The 20,049-nt window shown below is 41.1% G+C and overlaps 1 protein-coding gene across 2 annotated transcripts in view; it reads left to right on the plus strand.

Annotated features, from left to right (window-relative positions):
• SEPTIN7 (septin 7) overlaps positions 1-9,411 on the plus strand; it is a 58,596-nt gene extending 49,185 nt beyond the window's left edge. The window contains exons 10-13 of one of the 2 annotated variants that reach the window (XM_083880714.1): positions 2,815-2,835; positions 5,103-5,238; positions 7,701-7,840; positions 8,390-9,411. In XM_083880714.1, coding sequence (XP_083736840.1) covers positions 2,815-2,835; positions 5,103-5,238; positions 7,701-7,840; positions 8,390-8,429 — 337 coding nt within the window. In that variant the 3' untranslated portion in view covers positions 8,430-9,411. The remainder of the gene's footprint in view (positions 1-2,814; positions 2,836-5,102; positions 5,239-7,700; positions 7,841-8,389) is intronic. The other variant, XM_083880715.1, reaches the window with a different exon arrangement.
• The last annotated feature ends 10,638 nt before the right edge of the window (positions 9,412-20,049 follow it).

Genomic DNA, 20,049 nt, shown 5'->3' on the forward strand with positions numbered 1-20,049 from the left:
TGTAGTAATAGGAGTGCAGAAGAGAAAATTCTGCATTTTCTCAAGGACTTCTAACTTGCAATTATTATGCTTTTTACTGTACTGTTGTTTGCTATTACTGTACTGAAAAGTGAAACTTTTTCCCCCCCATTGTTATTTGAGATATCAAAGGAAGTTGTTTACTTTTTGCTATGTGTGCTGTTAAATACTGGGGTTTCTTATATACCTTCCAAAATCTTAGTATGTTTTCCTTAGATTTTGGAAAATCTGAATTTTAGTGACAACACTTTGACCAATTTTGTTTTGTGCCTGCTTAGATTTGTGTTAGTCTGCACCTACAAACTCAGTCTATTACCTCATCCATGTAAGGACTGGTTATTCTGCATTCTTAAAGATAACAGAGTGACTATTTAAAGTTAATTTTTATTCCCATATTGCAGACACAATAAGATGTTATTTTATACAAAAATACATCTATGAGTAGGTTTCAAAACATTGTGACCTTCATTCACCCCTCCACCCCCCTCAGTTTCTGATAGCATTCCTGATACTACTTTTTGAGCCAGAACCTACACTGCGAGGGTCTGGAATTACTTTGCTTTCTGAAGCATGCTCACTTTACATCTCTCCTGTCGCTTCAGATCACTTTGCTGTCCCACCTGGGTATTTCCAGGTGAATGTGCCTTCTGAAACTATTTTCTCCATTAGAAATCTGTTGCATGGAACACTGCAGTAGTGCAGCTCAGAGATGAATAAATACAATTTGTACTATCAGGGTTTCTTTTATGTTCAAGAGAATGAGCAAATAATTGCAGTTTGATTCAGCCATCTGAGAGATGGCAAAGTCTATTGCAAACTTATGAAGCCTATTTGGAACATTTTGGAGGAGTTTGTTCCCCAGAACATAGAGTGACTTAATAAGTAAATGCATGAAATTCTTGAATGCATGTGGTGGTTATGAAGCAGCTGACGCTGTTTTTCGTTTTTTTACCTTAATCATATGTTGAGTTGCAGGGTTTGTTTTTTTTTTTCTTGTTTTTGATTTTTTTTTTTTTTTTTAATTTAAGCATTAAAATGCTTTTTTGGCTTCAGTGTGTTTTCGTAGCTTTTGGTTTTTTAATCTAGTATAGTCAAAGCAGCATAGAAGGAATCTTCCTAATAACCATGTGCCTCCTGGAAACTGAGGGGAAGAAACAGATATTAACAGTTTATCTGTGCCTCCCCTTAGGAATTTTATGCTTTCCTGCTGGCCTTTTGAAAGAAGTGTGTATCCGAAATTGTGGCAGTATTGGTTCTTGCATGGGAGACAGATCTTATATCTGTGTGTGAGAATGGAGACGTGCTCCAATGCTGCCTGGTGGTATTACAACCATATGGTTAAACACAGATACACCCCCTGGCTCTGGAAACTCCTAAGCTGCTGGGTTTTGAGAGACTGGGAGGGCAGACATACCAGGAGACATGCAGTGGTGCTTGTACTTTTCCAAAAGTATCTCCTGCTGGCAGCTGTTGGAGACTGGATTGACCTTTTGTACCTTTAAAACAGCTGTATTTTTATGATCCTAGCAGATCTCAGTTTTTCATGCAGCTGTTAACATATTTCTTTAGACAAAAATGCTAACGTGAAAACAAAGAAGTATGTGCTACAAATTTTAATAATATCGTGTAGATGAATTGAAACATTTTTCTGTCCAGTTAATAATCTTAACTCTGATTTTCCTCCTTTGATTTGGTGAAACTTGACTGTTCTGTAAGTAACTTGTTAACTTAGGAGCAATCCAAAGCATGTATTTTTCTTGGCTATGGACCTTTTTTGTATTTTAGGTTTAGTCTTTAGGTTTTTCAAATTTTCAATATCATCCTAACCATTACAAAAATAAAATAAAATGTCAAGATAGTCTTCACATATATAGATTAACTTGTCTCTTTAAATTGTGTGGTAATTGTAATTTCACATGTGTACTATGTGATATGTGAGAAAATTGGCATTTGCTCTGAAATTCAGAAGTTGTAATTTGAGAAGTCTTTTTGCCATACGAAGCTGCTATCTTCAGTGAATTTAAAAGTAAAATCTTATTTTTATTGAAAGTCATATTGTACGTCATAAAGATGGGTTTTACCCATCATTGATCCAGGGTAACAAAATACACAATGCTCGAGTCCCTCGGTTAAGCCCGGCGCACTTCCAGCTCCTTTTTGCCTGTACTCTTGGCGAGTTGTGTGAAAGGGCTGTAAGGCCAGGAAGCCCATTGAGAGGATGGTGAGATGAGAGCTTGTTTTCAGCCCATTTTTCGCTGAGCCGAGGCAGGCTGGGTGCAGCATCGCGGTGCCCGGGGAGGTGACGCTGCAGCCGAGCTGCCGCTGAGACCTCTGCTGGCCGTGGAGCCAAGTGCTCCTCCTGCAGCGTCGGAACATTCCCGGGCCTTCAATACACACTGCCTCTGCTAGCTGGCAAATTCTGAACAGGGAGATAAGCCTCCAGGTGGCATTGGTTTCCGAAAACTTGTTTAGAGCAAGTCGTGGTTCATGTCACTATAATACCTAGAATCTTTTAAAAAGCATAGATGTTGTAGGAAAACTATTCCTGAAAGCATCTGCACATCAAACCTGTGTTAATATTGACGTGACAGTAGTGATTAACTAACTCAATTCGAAATAAATATAACAAGCTTTAACTAACAATTTTTCTTTTTAGTGTGAAAAATTTGCTTTTGGGGGAGCAAATAATTAGCTTTAGGAGTCTAATACTGAATTTACTTTTTAAATTATTGCTTTTTGGTTTTGTGGTTTTATTTAAGCATGCTAAGCTAAGCCTCTGTATTTTTTGTTTTTTAGATTTGACACAGTTGAAGGCATGTAAGTGGTCATTTAAATTTTTCCAAAAAACTTACGGCAAAAATTCTATAAACACAAAAAAGATTTCACTGTTTGTTTCAAATTTAAAACAGTTTCCTGGTATCCCGCTCTTGGCATTGTTTTTTCCACTAGCAGTTGTTCTTTTTTTTTCTTTTTTTTTTTTTTTCCTAAAGCTCTGCTACTGTAAACTTTAGGAATTTATAAATGCTTACAGTGACAAATACCTCTGTAAAAACCTATCCTCTTTAGAAACCTTTTGGCTAAGATTCAAGTCAAATTTCAAAAATCAATAGAAGTGCATAAATTATGGAATTCCCTCAGTTGCCACCCATAGCTCAGTCATCTTTATATAGATGCTTATAATGAATTAGTGGAATTTTAATCATTACCCGTAAATTTACAATTCTTCATTGAATTGGGGATTTAGTAACTTCAATAATTTCTGACCATGATTTTATCTTATTACCTGCTTGCGGAGGTTCTACTTTGCACATATCTAGAATAATTTTTAATTTTTGCAGAATAACTTAGAGGACTGTTATTAGAGCACATGTCCTCTGAAATCAGTTAAATGTTTTACATCTTTGTTTAGTGGTTTGTGGGGTTTTTTCCCTTCAGCTTTTTTTTTCTTTTTGTGTGTGTGTGCGTGTTGTTTGTTGGTTTGTTTTTGTTTAAATCCCTTGTATAATTTTGTCCTGAAATACAGGGTGATGTGCTCTTACCTGTATCACATACTTAGGACCTAGCAAAACCAGTTGTGACCTGTGTTGTAAAGCTCTCAGCTGTGAATGCTCGCTTGTCAGTTAATCAGTTTTTCTGTGCAGACTGATTTTTACCACCTTCTCAAATATAGTTTGCATGACATTCCCATTGGATTACTAAGTTTTCAACCGAAGGACAGTTCTGCACCCCTTTCAAGTTAAAACTGCAGCCATGATTCCATGATATTTATTCTACTTTGCAATTAATTTTTGAAGAGCATGCATTTGAGAACTTTACATCTCTAGAAGAAAACAGTCTTGTTTTGACAGCTGCTTTGCTTCCACAAGTACTGCTACTCACCTCTTCTTTTACTTCCTTAGTATCTTTGTGCATTATTGTACCTCACCTGTGTTTAACCATTAATTTTTTCCTTGTAAAAGATTGCTAGTAGTTGGCCTTTAGAAGAACTAAAGTAAAAATTAATCTGAAGATCAATTTTAGTTCTGTATATTATACAGCATTTTACTCACAAGTCCAAGCATTGCAGTTAATAATTCAGATTCAGTTCAATATATACATTAGATATCCTCTGCTGATTGATTGTAATGATTCCAAATATAATCAGTTCTTCATTTTTGCCAACACAATAGTTAAAACTTTGTCCTTTTAAGCCATAGATACTCAAAACTGAAACAAGAGGCCAGTGATTTGGTTTGATTGCTCTTTGTGGAACAGCAGAGTCTTAACAAAACTCTAGTAATCATCACTACATCTCAATCATCCTGTTTTATTAGATATTTACAGTGAAACTTAGTATTTAGAAACCATATCACCATAACATGGATAGCAGGCTTATACTGCTTTGAAAATAAATACAATCCAGGAATGTATACCATAAAGTATATGGAAAAATCAAAATTTATGTACATTATTTTTATACATTATGCTTATTAATAGCTTTCTAAAGAAAAACCTTCTAACTAACACTTTGAAATACTGATGTTCAGTTGCCCAAACCTTTTTTTGAAGCTGATCTATTTAAAACTATGAGCAGAGCATTCAACACAGTTGTAGTGTTAAATGTCTCTTGGGCTCACTTGGGAACAATAAAGATTTAGAGAGAAAATAGGACTTTAGTCTGCAACGCTCCTCATTTTCTTATTACATCCATTCATTTCTTTATATATTTGAATTATGAGAAAGAAAAAGATGACTGAAGATCACTTGGAAGGTGCTAATTTTCTTTTCCTTGTTATAACATTGATTTCCTCTCTTCCCATGACCAGGTGGTTCTACAGATAGAAAGTCAAGAGTTTCTGTTAACCTAAATGTAGTGTAAATCAATGGTGGGGGAGGAAAAGACATTGTATGAAATACCTTTTTGAGTGAAGTTTATCTAAACAGTTAATATAATAATGCAAATTGAATTTAAGATAGGAGTGCCTACAGCGATGTGTTTATCTTACTGCTTCAGCATTTTTATCTTGCCTTTTCCAGATGCCCTGATGTAACAGACAGGGAAATAAGTTCTTACTAGCTAACTGCTTCTTCTGGATTTATGGCAGGAGCCCGTTGGCACAGATGGAGGAGGAAAGGAGGGAGCATGTAGCCAAAATGAAAAAAATGGAAATGGAAATGGAACAGGTGTTTGAGATGAAAGTCAAAGAAAAAGTTCAGAAATTGAAGGACTCTGAAGCTGAGGTAATCAAAATGTTTTAAACACCAATATAACTTGGGGCTGAACAAGTGTAGAGACGGGACTTTTTGCCAAGACTTTGCAACGTAATTGATTCCATAGTTGGTTTGTATGTGTCAAGACAGCACCATTCTTCTTTATCAGCTTGTTTCCTTTGCTGAAATGGTATAAGCCTAAACTTAAAACATAATTTCAATATTCTTCTCCTTTTTTTTTTTTAATATTTTGTGCTTATTCTTATATGTGATTTTAAAAGTTCTCGAGACTTTCATGGTTTACATAAGCCAATGCAATAATGATCATTTATTGTGTGTACTGAAAAAGCATTTCAGGAATTGGACACAATGCCTATAGGACATCACCTAAATGAGAATTACTAGGCTAAAGAAGAGTCAGGGATTTTGTCCGTATTCTGGTGTCATTTGAACAAGTTTTATGTATACATAAGTGTAATTTCTGTTATCTCCAGGTGAAGTCCTCACAGTGAATCTGATTTTTTACAGCCTTTTAGGGGCTCTGCAACTAATCTTTTTAAGGGACTTTAATTATAATTAAAAGTTTAAATAAAAGTAAAAAATTAAGTTACTTTTTAAGTTTTGGGAAAGCAGTTTCTCACAAAAAGCCTAATAGAGAAGTTCAGAACTGTTAAAGTTCCTAAAGAAGGTTTGTCTCCAAATTTGAAGAAAAATGAGGAAACTTGGAAGAGTAGTTGAAATGCTTGGCAGCCTAGGCACTGTAAGAGGTGCCAAGGCATACTGGATCAGAGGAAAAAATCAATCTAGGCTTCTTTTTTTTTTTTTTTTTTTTTTTTTTTTGAGAACTGAATAGACAGGGATATGAATAGTCAGTAATTTGAGGATTTTAAAGCTATGTTTTATCTGGATCATGGGTTTTGATAAATCACTTGACTTATCCTTTCCTCAATTTCTGTCTTGAATCTTTTTGAACCCTTTTATACTTCTGGCCTCCACATTCTCATTGTTATGTGAAAGCCAAAAATATTTCTGGTTTTCATCTCTTCTGGTACTATCTCTTGGCTTTTTGACTGAGTGTATCTTGTCATACCAGTTTCTTACGTCCATGCAATTAATTCTTTTTTCTTCACCATTCATGGCTTTGTAAACTTCTGTTGTATTTATCTAAATATAGAAAAGTAGGCAACAGACAGTGCCATGTAAAAATGTGTAAAAGTAAATAGGTTTTCAAGGGTTTATGTAAAACAGTGTCTTGCAAGAGAGTAAGGGAAGAGGAGGTTTTATATCACTTTCCTTGAAGTGTGGGCATCAGGGCAAGGGAGGGGATTTTGCCACTCTGCTCTGCTCTGGTGAGATCCCACCTGCAGTGCTGCATCCAGCTCTGGGGTCCCAGCACAGGAAGGACATGGAGCTGTTGGAGCAAGTCCAGAAGAGGCCACCAAGACAATTAGAGGGATGGAGCTCTTTACTGTTGCATGAATGAAGGCTGAGAGAATTGGAATTTCTTAGCCTGGAAAAGAGGAGGCTTCATGGTGACCTAATTGTGCCCTGCCAGTATTGAAGGGACCCAGCAAGAAAGATGGAGAGGGACTATTTACAGGGGTATGGAATGACAGGACAAGGGGAATGGCTCTAAACTGGAAAAAAGTAGGTTTAGATCAGACAACAGGAGAAAGTTCTCTATTATGAGAGTGGTGAGGCACTGGAACAGGTTGTCCAGAGAAGTTGTGGGTACCCCAACCCTGGACATGTTCAAGGCCAGGCTGGATAGGACTTTAAGCATCCAGGTCCCTGCCCTTGGCAAGAGGGCTGGAATTAAATGATCTTTAAGGTTCCTTCCATCCCAAACCATTCTATGATTTAACTCAATTCAAAAGAACACTACACCACACAAAAGGAATCACTTCTCCTGAAAAAAGTTTCCATACTCACATAAAACACATTTGATTGTCCATCTGTCCCATCAACTTGCAGGAGAGAATTCTTACTCTGTTTTGGAATGTAGACAATTTGCTTCCTCAATAATACTAATTAATTTAATTAGTGAATAATCCATTTAATATTTTTTTCCAAATACATCCACAATGTAGTTAATGCTCCAGGATGAAATGATTTTTTTTTCACCCCAAAGTCAAAGATGCATTAGTGATGCTCAAATGCTCTGCAACTTGCTGCTTAATGTTTGCATCAAATACCAAAGTATTTTTTAAACTTGCTTTTATTTGCCAAACGTAGCTGCTTACAAACCCTGTTTGTAAATTGGGCAGCATTTGGGGAATTTTCTGTTAACTGTAAAATGAAGCTACAGGATTAATAACCTTTTGGTTTCTGTTACTGGCAATACACTTTTTAGTCTGAGTTGCTTTCTTTGAAGAAAAATATAATACATAATTATGTTGCATTAGTGAGTTTAGTTGTTGATGTTTTTTAGTACAGTTCCAAAAGTTGCTGTGTTTTCTGCACCTACTGACTCTGTTTGTAATCTTCTACAGCTGCAGCGACGCCATGAGCAAATGAAAAAGAATTTGGAGGCACAGCACAAAGAATTGGAGGAAAAGCGTCGTCAGTTTGAGGATGAGAAAGCGAACTGGGAGGCTCAACAACGTATTTTGGAACAACAGAATTCTTCCAGGTAAATTGGAGTCTTGTTCTGCACTTCACAGTAAAAGTTCTGTACCTTTCTGCTCCAAGGCAATTTGTGAGACAGTAATGGTCCATTCATGGCCATTGACCACTAGGGAGGTGTCACTTAAAAGCCAAGAAAAATCTTGAACTGCTTGTAGTTGTGAATGACTGTATTTCAGCAATAGTGGGAAGATTAGCAGCTTCTAAAACAGATTTTAGCCTGCAAAAAAAAATGGTACCCACACATAAATGTATCTGTGTAAAAAAATAAATGTTTATAATAGATCGCATCCGACTTCTGGGGGAGGAAGAATTACAGCTTTGGGAATTAAAATATTTAATTCCTCATGTCCTTTGGAGGGGAAATCTGGTGATAACTGCATTGCTTGATTCACACAGAACAAGTACTGTGTACTTAGTAAGTTTCATCCATTGTGTTGTAACCAGCAAAGCTTTATTAAAATGCCTTTTTAAAAAAGTGTATGTAATTTAAAAAAAAAATCCGAACGTGTATGTGATATTTAAAATTCTTCTTCTTTTTTTAATGTCATTTTAGAACCTTGGAAAAGAATAAGAAGAAAGGGAAGATATTTTAAATGCATCATTTTGACCACCAGTTATGTATTAGTTGCCAATATGCCAGCCTGGACATCAGTGTTTGTTGGATCCGTTTGACCAATTTTGCACCAGTCGTATCCATAGTAATGGATTTAACAGCATGACAAATTTTTGTTAATTTTGATGGAGAATGAGATGCCTTGAATTGTCTAGGGTGTTGTGTACTTGGAAAAATAACAGCTCTAAGTACCTTTTTTCATTCTTTTTTTTTAAACAGGTGTCATTTTAATGCAAAAGAAAACATTTTACTGTTGTACAATCATGCTCTGGTGGTTTGACGGTTTACAGGATATCAAAAATGCAGGACTCTAGACGGTTTTTAGTGAGGATGAATTGCCATAATATGATGCAAACAATGCTTCTCTATTATTATAATACAAGAATTCCATTCAGTGCAGCATATACAATAATGTAATTTAGTCTAACACAGTTGACCCTATTTTTGACACTTCCATTGTTTAAAAGGACACATGGAAAAACAAAAGTTGTAAGCTTACAGTGCACCTAAGCTTTTTATAACAACCCTTTTATGTTTTGGATTCTTTAAATATATGCTATTCTCATTTAGTAACTTCTTTAGCCAGAAGGATCTCATTACTGCTTCATTTTTTGTAATAACATTTAATTTAGATATTTTTCCATATATTGGCCCTCCTAAATAGAATATAGCTTCTTTCATATGGTAGGAACCAGTGAGTAAATCTTTCCTTTAACTCCCTTTTTACGTTTTATGGTAAGTAGCAGGAAAACGCATTTATAGGTCATTTCTAGGCAAAATTGTGGAGTTAACTACCAACCTGTTTCTACCTGTGTGCAGTCTTTCTTTATTTTACTAGAAATGGGAATATGGCCTCAAGAAAAACATCACCATTTTGCATTTAGCTGTATTCATATACTGCATTTCTGTATTTTTGTTTGTATTGTAAAAAGTTACATAATAAACAATGTTGTGATGTAACACGCTGCTGTGTCAGGAATTGTAATGGAGTTGAACAGCTGAGTACTTATCTGGAAACGTGTGAACTTTGACTGACCCATGTCTTTGATCCATCTGAGGAATCAGTTTTACGGTGTAGAAGGCCCCATTTCCATGGCCATGCTCTGAATTGGCTAAACAAGGATCTTTCTGTCGTGCCCAGGAGAGGGCACCAAGTGCCTGTGCTGTGTCCCAGCAGCTCCCTTTCCTGCAGTCCTGCTTTTCCTGCTGTTCCTACTGCCTTCTGCAAGCTTTTAGGAGGATCTGGTGGATGGGTGGGAAACAACACACTTGTAAGTTGTTAAAAATTGATGGGGATCTCTTATGTCTGTTTGCCTGTGGAATAATGAAGAATATCTCATGATTTTGCAGATGTTCCCTGTATTATCCCTGTTATCACTTTGTTTCTGCTCATTTTTCTTTTACATGAGTTATGATTACAGAAATACAATTTATTCAGCTAGCTTCTCAAAGAAATTGCATTTTCATAAAGGCCTCCTTGTAACTCGTTTCAAATATTCTACCTATCTCTTTTTCAGAGAAGACACTGAGTATCAGTAAGTGGACATCACTTTCCCTTGCAAGTAAATAGAATTGCAAATTCTGGTCTGTGATACATCTCAGAGGATGTACATTGCCTACATCTGCCCCTCAAGTTTTAGTTTAATTCAATAAATTGAATAATTTAATAATCAGGTTACAGTTACAGAATTCTGAACTGCTTTTTGGACTCATCAAAACTGAGGGTGCAGTCTGTGTGGGTATATGCTGGTGCTTCAGCATCCCCATTGGCTCTGAAATAGAGATGTCATTTATCAGAAAACTTGGTTTCACTATGCTTGTTTTCATTCTCCCCACTGTTACTCGCTAGCCTCTCACACACACTCAGGATGATAGAAACTTGTATAAGCTCATTAGATCTTTTGTATTGATCATAGAATCATAAAATGGTTTAAGTTTAGTTCCAGCCCTCACATCATGGATGGGGACACCATCCACTAGAGCAGGTTGCTCAAAGCCCCATCCAACCTGGCTGTGAACACTGCCAGGGATGGAGCATCCACAGCCTCTCCAGGCAGTATAATCTATTACATGGCATTTGTATTTGGGTGAAAATGTTGAGGAGGATGTGTTGGGAGTTCTTCTGAAATAGAGCATTGCCCTTTTGGGGAAGACTTCTGTCACCTCAGCTTTTTTCTTAAATGCTTTGGCTTTTCATGGTGAGTTTGGGCTGAACCAGGGCTTTTGTTTTAAAAAAGTAAAATTGAGAATGATGTGTGAACCTCTGCAATACAGTAGCTGTCTAGCCAGTACAAAATCTGTAAGCTAATGAAGCACTGTGAGACAGCCCAGGTTTGTATTTTTTTCTTCCACTGAATAAAACATAATTTAAATGTGTTATTTCTGCAAAGCCAAAACTCATTTTACTTGCTAATATTTGGGTACTAAAACTTCCCTGAATTAGTGTCACAACTCTGAGCACATGCAGGAGAGGTTTTGTGCTGTGTATGGTGATCAGCCAGAAACCTGTTGCATCCAGGTGTCACTGGATAGTATTGGACTTGTCTCCTGTTTCCTTTAAAGTGTGCAGGGAAACACCACCTGCTCTGCAGAGGCACAGAACAAGAACTGTTAAAAGAGCAATTCTGTGCATCTGCTGGGCATTTTTGTATCAGGAGTTGCTCCAACAATGTAGTCCCAGGTAGTTGTGGGGCTGGAAATTTTGCTGATTTCATGTGAGAATGAAAATCTCCATTCAGCTTAGTGTATGTTCTGTGAAAGAGGCAGGGAGAGAAAATAATCCTGCTCCTGCCAAGCATGCCACTGCAAACAGCCCTGTTGAATGTGCAATTGCACTTAAATATGGGTGGTAGGTGTATTTCATTTTAGATAGAGATAGGTATGAAAATGCATCTATATTTTCATATATGAAGTGAGTAAAGACTGGAAACCTGGGATGTTCTTCTGATATAAAATACTGGGTAGCTTATCTGGCTGCTGCAATGGAGGTTCAGCATCCTGATTCTCAGGATGCTGAAATTGCTGCTTCCAGCATGAAAGTTTTGAGGGAATGATATAGTTCTTTTGGCTTTCACTGCAATTTTCCCATTTGATGGGCAGTGAGCTGCTGATGCCCTGACTCCTTGTAAGGCCTCATTTTGGACTTCTCTGGTTCAGGTTGACACTGTGTCACCAAAGTACTCTTGTGGTCAGGCTGCCAGAACCATTCCTCAATTGGACAACTCAGGGAATGAAGCAAATCTACATTTCTCCTTCATAACTTCCACAGCATAAGAGATTCTTAATTGTTTGGGGATTGCTTTTGTCTTCATTGATTCAAGAAACTCCTGGATCTGATGTAAATATAAATGGCTTAAAATAGTGCTTTTAAAGGTTTCAATACAAATAAATCAATGTGGAAGTCAAGAACTGGGCTGGATCACTGGTTCATGCTTTGACAATAAGCAGAAAGCATAGCTGAAGTGGAGCGAGCCAATACATGAAGGGTTCATCTTCTGTTTGTGCAGTATTGTCAGGCTGATTTGTCTGTGGGTAGTGAGGGCAGACTGTTTTAGTGCCCAAGGTAAGGATGTATTTTTCCCTTCAGATGATCTGATGAGGTTGCTTTTGCACACAGTTCTTGGGTTTCAAGCCCCTAATGTTTACAAGCCTCTCTCAATGCAGTTGATTCTCCACTGCCAACATCTCTTTTTCCTGACCTTATGCTGCCTAAGGCTCAGCAAAGGCAGTTGCTCCCTTCTCCACAACCCACACCCACCTCATCCCACATTCTGGTGAGTATCCTGTTCTGCCAGGTGGCTGGTGGGTTTGGTGGCCTGCTCCTCACACTAGGTTTTGATGTGCTTCTCTTCCTGAAAAAGGACTGCCCCTTCCAGCATCTTCAGGGATGGAGCATTTCTGGAGCTTTGCTCCACACTGTGGATTTGCCCACCCCTGCCTTCCTGTTGCCACATGGTTACTTCTCCCAGGAACTACTCAGCTTGTTCCTTTTGGCAGCTTCCCTTGCTTCTAGCTAGTCACATGTGTTCAGCGTTAGAAGCGTGTGTTAAATCCTGGTAAAAATGGCACAGGTCACCTTCAGGGGGTGCCAATGGGATTCCTCCCCCACACACGGATCTAAACACTGTCTGGTGCTGGAAAAAACACGATGTTCCCATCACTTCAGCTTGATGGAGGTTATTGGCTGCCTTTGACTCTGGGCAATGGAGAAGAAGCCCAGTGAGCAGAAGGCTTTCCCTTACTGTGGTCCCAGGAATACGTAGCTCTGTGACTGGAGAGTTTGATCCCTTCTTCTGGAATCCACAGCTGCCTGGGGTGTCTCTGCATGAGCAGGAGGGGATGCAGGAGGCCGAGACTACAGGTGGGGACTTAGCAGGAGCACTGGAGGATCCCATGAGTGGGGGCCTGGGGTGCCAACCAGTGCTGCTGTGGTGGCTGCAGCTGCAAATAATTCCTGTATACTGCACCATGTTCTCTTCCCTTGCACTATTAAAAGGCCATGACCAGTAGAACAGATTTTTGAGCAATATCATAAGGAACTGCTGACTGACAAACAAGCCAAAAATTTTATCCATTCCCCTTCTGGTTGAAAAAAGCAGCTCTGGTTCTGTAATATATCACCTCTGCACTGTCATCTGGAGAGGTTTCTGAGGCAGCCAAGATGCTTGCTTTGTGCAGACAGGGCAGTTTTTTGATGAAGGCGGTCATATTTCAGCTTGCCCTGGGACAGTTAGACACATAGGTCGAGATAAAACTTGCATTTTTGCTTTACTAAGGGAATATAATTCCTCTGGCTTCTCAGATACCCCCTGCCCCAGTCTGCCAGCAATAATCTTCACAATGAAAGGAAATGGAAAAAGCAATCATGTCACAGTGACCAGATTTTTGTAGTGTAGCAAGATTACAGAGAAGCAAGAGGAACCCCTTTTCTGCTTACATGACCTTCTCATTTGGTAATCTTAAGAATTTCCTTCTCTCCTTTGGGAGCTGCTGACTCACTTCTCCCCAGGCTTGACTCATCTGAGGTCCTGCATGTGTTGGGGCTGTCCCAAGCAAAATGCAGGCTAGGCAGAGGAGCAGCCCTAAGGAGAAGGATTTGGGGGTGCTGATGGATGAGAGGCTGGATGTGATCCAGCACTGTGGCTTTGCAACCCAGAAAGCAAATGTGTCCTAGGCTGCATCCAAAGCAGCATGGCCAGCAGGGAGAGGGAGAGGATTCTGACCCTTTGCTCTGGTGAGACCCCACCTGCAGTGCTGCATCCAGCTCTGGGACCCTACAAAGGAAGGAAATCGACCTGTTGGAGGAAGTCCAGAGGATGCCACAAAGATGGTTATAGGAATGGAGCAACTCTCCTGTGAAGACAGGCTGAGAGAGTTGGAGATGTTCAGTCTGGAGAAGAGAACGTTCCAGGGAGAATTACAGCACCTTCCAATACCCACAGGGGCCCTACAAGGGAGCTGGAGAGGGGCTTTAAACAAGGGCATGGAGTGATAGGACAAGAGGGCATATTGGTTTTTAACTAACAGATAGTAAGTTTAGATTAGATACTAGGAAGAAATTCTTTGCTGGTGGTGAGGCACTGGAACAGGTTGTCCAGAGAAGTAGTGTGTACCCCATTTCTGGAAGTGTTCAAGGCCAGGCTGGATAGGGCTCTGAGCAAGCTGGCCTAGTGGAAGGTGGTCCTTCCTGTGGAAGGGGGATGGAGCTAGATAGACTTTATGTTTCCTTCCAACCCAAACCATTCCATGGTTCCTGGTGAAGTGGAAGGCTTACTTTGTATGTGCCACGCCTGAGAACTCTGTTGACAGCATCACATGACTAGTAAAGACCTCTTGAGAATTTTGGAAAGTCACCTAAAATTGTAGTTTTCCTCAGTTTTCCCTCTGGAAACAGAGATTTGTGCCTTCCTGCAGAAGCAAAATTTTCTTTATTTGGCAGGAGATGTAGGCAAGGTGACAGGTCTTGGCAAAAGAGATGAAGCTAATTTGGCCAGCTCCAGTGACACTTAGTGTCCTGCCACCTGGCATGGCATGAGCTCCCTTCCCTTTCTGCTGCTGTGTTGGTGATTTTAGCCCCTTCATGGAACTGGTTGAGCCCCCAGAAAACTAACCAGTTGCAGAGTAATTTCATAATGTCTGGAAACCTTACAGAAATTAAATTCAGATTAAATCAGCATGATTTCCAAGGCTTTGCATCTCCATTCCTGTGCACCAGACCCTGGTGGAGTTTCTCTACTGTCCCCACAGACAGTGTAGCATAGTCCCTGCTGTTCCTTCCTGGCCACAGCCACTGGTCTGGTGCTCAGCCTTGTCCCCAGTATCCCAACTGCATCTGCAGTTGAGGCTCCCTTCCAGATGGTTGTGATTAATAGATTTTTCCCCAGAGACATTTTACCAGGGGGAATAGCAATCCAATGCTGCTGTTTCATCAGCTCTGACTGCAGAGCAACCCGGGTTCTTTTTATTTCATTTCTCATTGTCTGCCAAGCTACTGTCTCACTGAAACATCAGCGTTTTTATTTAATCCTGCACAAAGAATGTATGCTCTAATTCTCAACATTACAACCTAATTCTTTGAATTGCAAATGAGGGCAGCAGTTTGACTCCAATTCCTAGTGTGTGTAGGCTATACACTTTTTAACAGTTCTTTGAAAATAATTTTAAAAGTCCCTTCTGTCTTTAATTTGCTTTTGGGTGCTCAAGATTTGGCTCTCTCCAAAGGTTTGCACCTCATGCTAGGTGGCACCAGGGGAAAAGTGGCAGCTAAGTACACAGCTAGGCTGATATGAAGGCTTTTCAGGTGATGTTTATGTGCTGTGGTAGCCCACCTGATGTGCAAATCTGATTACAGTGAAAAGTGCAGAGAAAGGAGTATTCTGTGGTCTGTTGTGTTTGCCAGTGGAACAGTGGAAGAAGAGTTGCTGGCACCTGAGTTACAAGCAGAAAAAAATCTGTTAGTCCCCGGAACATGCAGAAAAATTCAAATCCCAGGAATGACCCAAACCACAGGGAACTGATGTCTGCCCTTATTTAAGCAGCAGGTGGCAACATCCTCTGCCTGATGAAATTCATTTTAGGATTTTATGAAGGGTTTATTTTCTCTCTTTTTTTTTTTTTTTTTTTTTTTTTTTTTTTTTTTTTGGAACTAGAGAAACCTCAGGCTCTGTTTGCAGCCTCTGCCTTTCTTGGGAGTACCTTGCCAGTGCATCCAAAGGAAAGTCTGCAGAAGCACAGTAGGAAAGTGTCTTGATTTTTGTGCTATAGTTCCTGTTTAGAGAAGGAGTTTCTTCCCCTGTGGGTTGAATGGCCATCACTGAGCATAACCTGAAGTCAATCAGTGGTGTGTGCAAGGGCACACAGAAATGCCTCCATGTGTACTAACAAATGCTCTCCCTACATGGTGGCTTTAGTAGGTTTGGGGAAGATGCAGAAAAAACTATTTCCCTAAATACAAGGATGTGTGCAGTTGTGTGTGTTTTAATGGCTTCTCAAATCGGCAATTGAGAAAACCATCTCTGCTTTCCTATTCCCAGCATTTCCCTGCAGAGCAGTTTTGTGATGCCCAAGACTTTCCTCATCCTGCCCTTGTTTCCCAGCCTCCTGCTTGCCTTCCCTGTGGTCATGCCCTGATCCTCCTGCCCTGACTTCTTATTCTGCTCCAACAGTCACTGATGTCTTTGGAAAAAGACTCCATGGAGCTGCCTGCTCCCTGCCCATCCTGCCCTTCTCCATCTCCCCGCTGTCCTCTCCTGCCATTTCCTCATCTTTCCTCAGTCTGCCAGCAACAGCTCCTTGTACTGAGGGTTTTGTTGCTCCCATGAGCAAGGGGATAATGAGGGAAAGCCACTTGGGAATGGACTGCTGTGCTGGGCAAGCAGCACTCAGCCCTCATGTGCTCCTGTTCATGGCTCCTCATGTGCTCCTGCTCTCCACCTTCCTTTTCCAGCTGTTGGGCACAGGGGCTGCTCAGCTGTCCCAAGGCTGGCTCTGGCCTGCAGGGAGAGGTGTCCTAAAGCTGAGATGGGAGGTAGCAGAGCTGTAGCTGGGATGCATCTGACTGCAAGCTGGGCACCCATCCTGGATGATGTTTCAAAGCATAACTCCGTGTGTCTTGTTCATACTGCCTTTAGTGAAGCGTCAAGTCTCCTGTTTAAAGGGTGTTGCTGCTGCTGTTCTTTCTGCTCCCACTGCTAAATCTTAGTATGTTCCTGAAGTCTTGTGTGGATCTTAGGGGCCACAAACAAAACACCTGCAAATATGAATTCAAGCCCTAACTTGAAATATCCTGGCACCACTCTGATGTCACAGTGGTTAGGCCTGAGAAATGGTGGCTTTATTGCAATTCTTGGGATCACAAACTCATAAATAGTCCACAGCCTAACTCAGGCATCTTTGAACCTCAGCATCTAAAAAAAGCTTCTGTAGACCCACTGACCCAATTCACTGTTTGTTTCTGTGTGCTACATCCACCACCTTGCTCAGTCTCAGTCTGGTGGGATGGGGAAAGAAATTTGGGGTTTATCTTTAAGTGGGGAAGGCTAAAGCTAATTTTTAAATGACAGCTGCTTGAAGAAGCCTAAAATTATTATATTCTTGGCATAGGAGAGTTCAGAGTCCAGAAAAAGTAGTTTAATGGATGGTTTCTAATGAATCAAAGAGAACCCCAGTAATTTCTTCTGTGTGCTGTCTTCGTCTTACATCTGTGTTCTTATGAAACATATTCACTATCTACTCTCAAACCCTTCTTGATGATAGATAATCTTGAGGGCCAGAGGTAAGGTTATATATTGTTTTAAACACAGAGGAACTAACAAATAAAGTGAGTCTATTATGGAGAAAGAAGCAGCCAAAAGATTATGTCAGATCACAAGATCATGATACAACAAAGATTATGTCTGTAATTGTGCAGACAGTAAATGCAGCCCAGAAATTCCTGGAAATTGTGGAAGAGACACACATGACACTGATTTAAGAGATACTAAAATATTTCTGTCTGTAAAGACAGATGATCAACAATAAATGCCTGGAAGCTCAGGGGATTTCATTTGATCTGGGTGAGGAGGCCAACTTATGAAGTCACAAAGTGATAGTAAGCAGTGAGGATTGCTGTGGGCATTGGCTACAGACCTGCTTCCACTTTCTATTTCACCTTCTGCTTTTGTTGTGGTTGTATTTCTGGTAGGTGATTCACACTGCTCTTTTCCATTTGCCTTAAACTTTTCCTTTTTGAAACCTCCTCTAACCATTGTTCTTCCTAAATTCCAGGTTTATATGTCTTCCTGTCTTTCCTATTTCAGGGACAATCCCTAGCCACATAAAGCTAGAGAAATGCAGTTGCATGGAGAAAGCATGCAAAAAAATGTTCTTGCCTACTTAAAAATTTAATTTTCACATTCAGAAAAGGCAGGAGCAGGTATTAAACCTGCTCCTTCCTACTTGCTGCAAGGGGAAAGGACTAACTCCTGGGAGCAAACCTGGGCACGGACTGGCCAGGGAGCAGCACTGTGGGAAGTCCTGGCGATGGGACAGGAGTTGTGTGAGCTCCCACCCCTGTGGGCAGAAGCAGGTCGAGGGAAGGAGTTCTCTGCCTGCGCTTGGCACTTGTCAGACCACATGTGGATGCCACATTCCTGCTGATACCTGATGGATGTCACAGAACTGCAGCGAGTTCAGGGAAGCCCCACGGTGGCTGTGCAGGTGCCCAGGAGGCTGGGAGGGCTCCCTCCCTGGAGCCTTTACAGCCCAGCTGGATACAGCATCCTGAGTACCCTGCTCTGGGCTTTGAGCAGGGGTTTGGAACACAAACCCATCATGATCTTTCTGCCTGTCTTATTTTGTGCCCCTCAGGTTGCTCCAATGGGAGTGGCAAAGACAAAACCCTTAGCTAAACTGGCCTGAAATCCACAGCCTCACAGAGCAGCCCAGGCTGCCAAGAATATTGCAAAATGGCAAGAAGGGACCACCTGACTTGCTGTTGTTCTGCAGTTAAAATAAAATAAAATAAAATAAAATAAAATAAAAATCCCACAGAAAACCTAATTGCCTTCTCATGACTGAGAAACAAGGAAATTTGATGCCACTTAAAATGCTAATCAAGAGCAATGTCCTGTGTGTCTTTATTTATGTGAGTTTACATAGAGACACTGTGTTTATATACGGGATGTAAAAAGTTGGCCCATGGTGAATGGGAATGTCCCTCAGCAGCCCATGGCCTTGTCCCATGACCAAGCCGGGTTTCCTGAGCTCCTGTAGCTCTTCTGGATAACGCCTCCTTTCAGGCAGTTTCTCCCAGTTTCCCGGGAATGTTTGCCCCCGTTTGCCGCTCCTCCCACGGTGCTGCAATGGCTCACAGGTGACCGACCCAGCGGCCAAACGGGGAGGGCAGTGCCCTCTGAGCATCCATGGCTGGGACAGGGCCGTGGGACAGGACCGTGGGGCAGGGCTGTGTCCAGACAAGAGTCAAGAGACTGCATCCTTTTCCTCACGATCATTGCTGTGTCAAAACAAATATTTTGACTGATTGAAACTCCAGTGGTTTTCACAGACTTTGGCTTTATTTTGATGTCTCTCAAGAAAGCCAATGAGTGACACCCCTCTGGTACCCCCACATCAATCTGAATGAACTGGCATCCAACGTGGGCTGGGCAGTACCTACCGAGGAATGGGTGTGCAGAGAGACTCTCACAGAATCATTATCAAGGTTGAAAGGGACCTTTAGGATCACCCAGTCCATGTGCCCACCCAGCAGTGGCACTGTAACACCTCACCCACAGCATCCAGAGCCAGAGGCCTCCTAAACACCCCAGGGGTGGCGACTGCACAGCCTCCCTGGGCGGCCTATTCCAGGGCCTGACCGCACTAAGATTGATTTTTAATTTTTTTTTTTTTTCCTAGTATGTAATCTGAATCTCCCCTGTCTCATTTTAAGGCCATTTCCTCTCCCTGCAGGCCTCTAGAGGAGACCGGCCCCACCCGGCCCAGCCTCCTTTAGGTGCTTGTGGAGAGCGGATGCTCCCTCCTGAGCCTCCTCTTCTTGGGACTAAAGAAGCCCAGCCCCCTCAGCTATTCCCCACAGACATGTTTTTGAGCCTTTCAGAGCCTTGTTGCCCTTCTCTGGACACACTCCAGCACCTCAGTGTCCTTTTCAAAGTGTGAGGCTTAGAAATGGGTACAGCACTCGAGGGGTGGCATCACCAGTGCCGAGTACAGGTGGTGATCACTGCCCTGATCCTGCTGGCCTCACTATTGCAATATTTCTGTGAGGAATTAGCCTTGCAAGGACCCTTGCAATGCATGGTTTTCTCTGTCACACCTAGGGCAGCAGCATGGGGGCAGGGGGGCTGGATTTGGAGGATTTGGAGTGCTGAGTGCTGACTGAGGTCCGATCCCCTGCCTCTCATTTGCTGTTTTATTGGCCAGCTCTGCACCTGGATGGGTCCATAAGAGCCCAGCCCTGGGTATAGGAGCTCGGGCATGTATGGGAAAGGGCTCTGCACAGCAGGAGAGCTGTGCCCACCCTTCCCATATTGCTTATTTGAAAAAAAACCCCAAACGACTTTGCATTATGTTTGTCCTTAATTCACATTTGCTGTTCCTCCTAA

This window comes from Zosterops lateralis (genome assembly GCF_965231275.1).
Source record: "Zosterops lateralis genome assembly, chromosome: 1".
Taxonomy (NCBI): Eukaryota; Metazoa; Chordata; class Aves; order Passeriformes; family Zosteropidae; genus Zosterops; species Zosterops lateralis.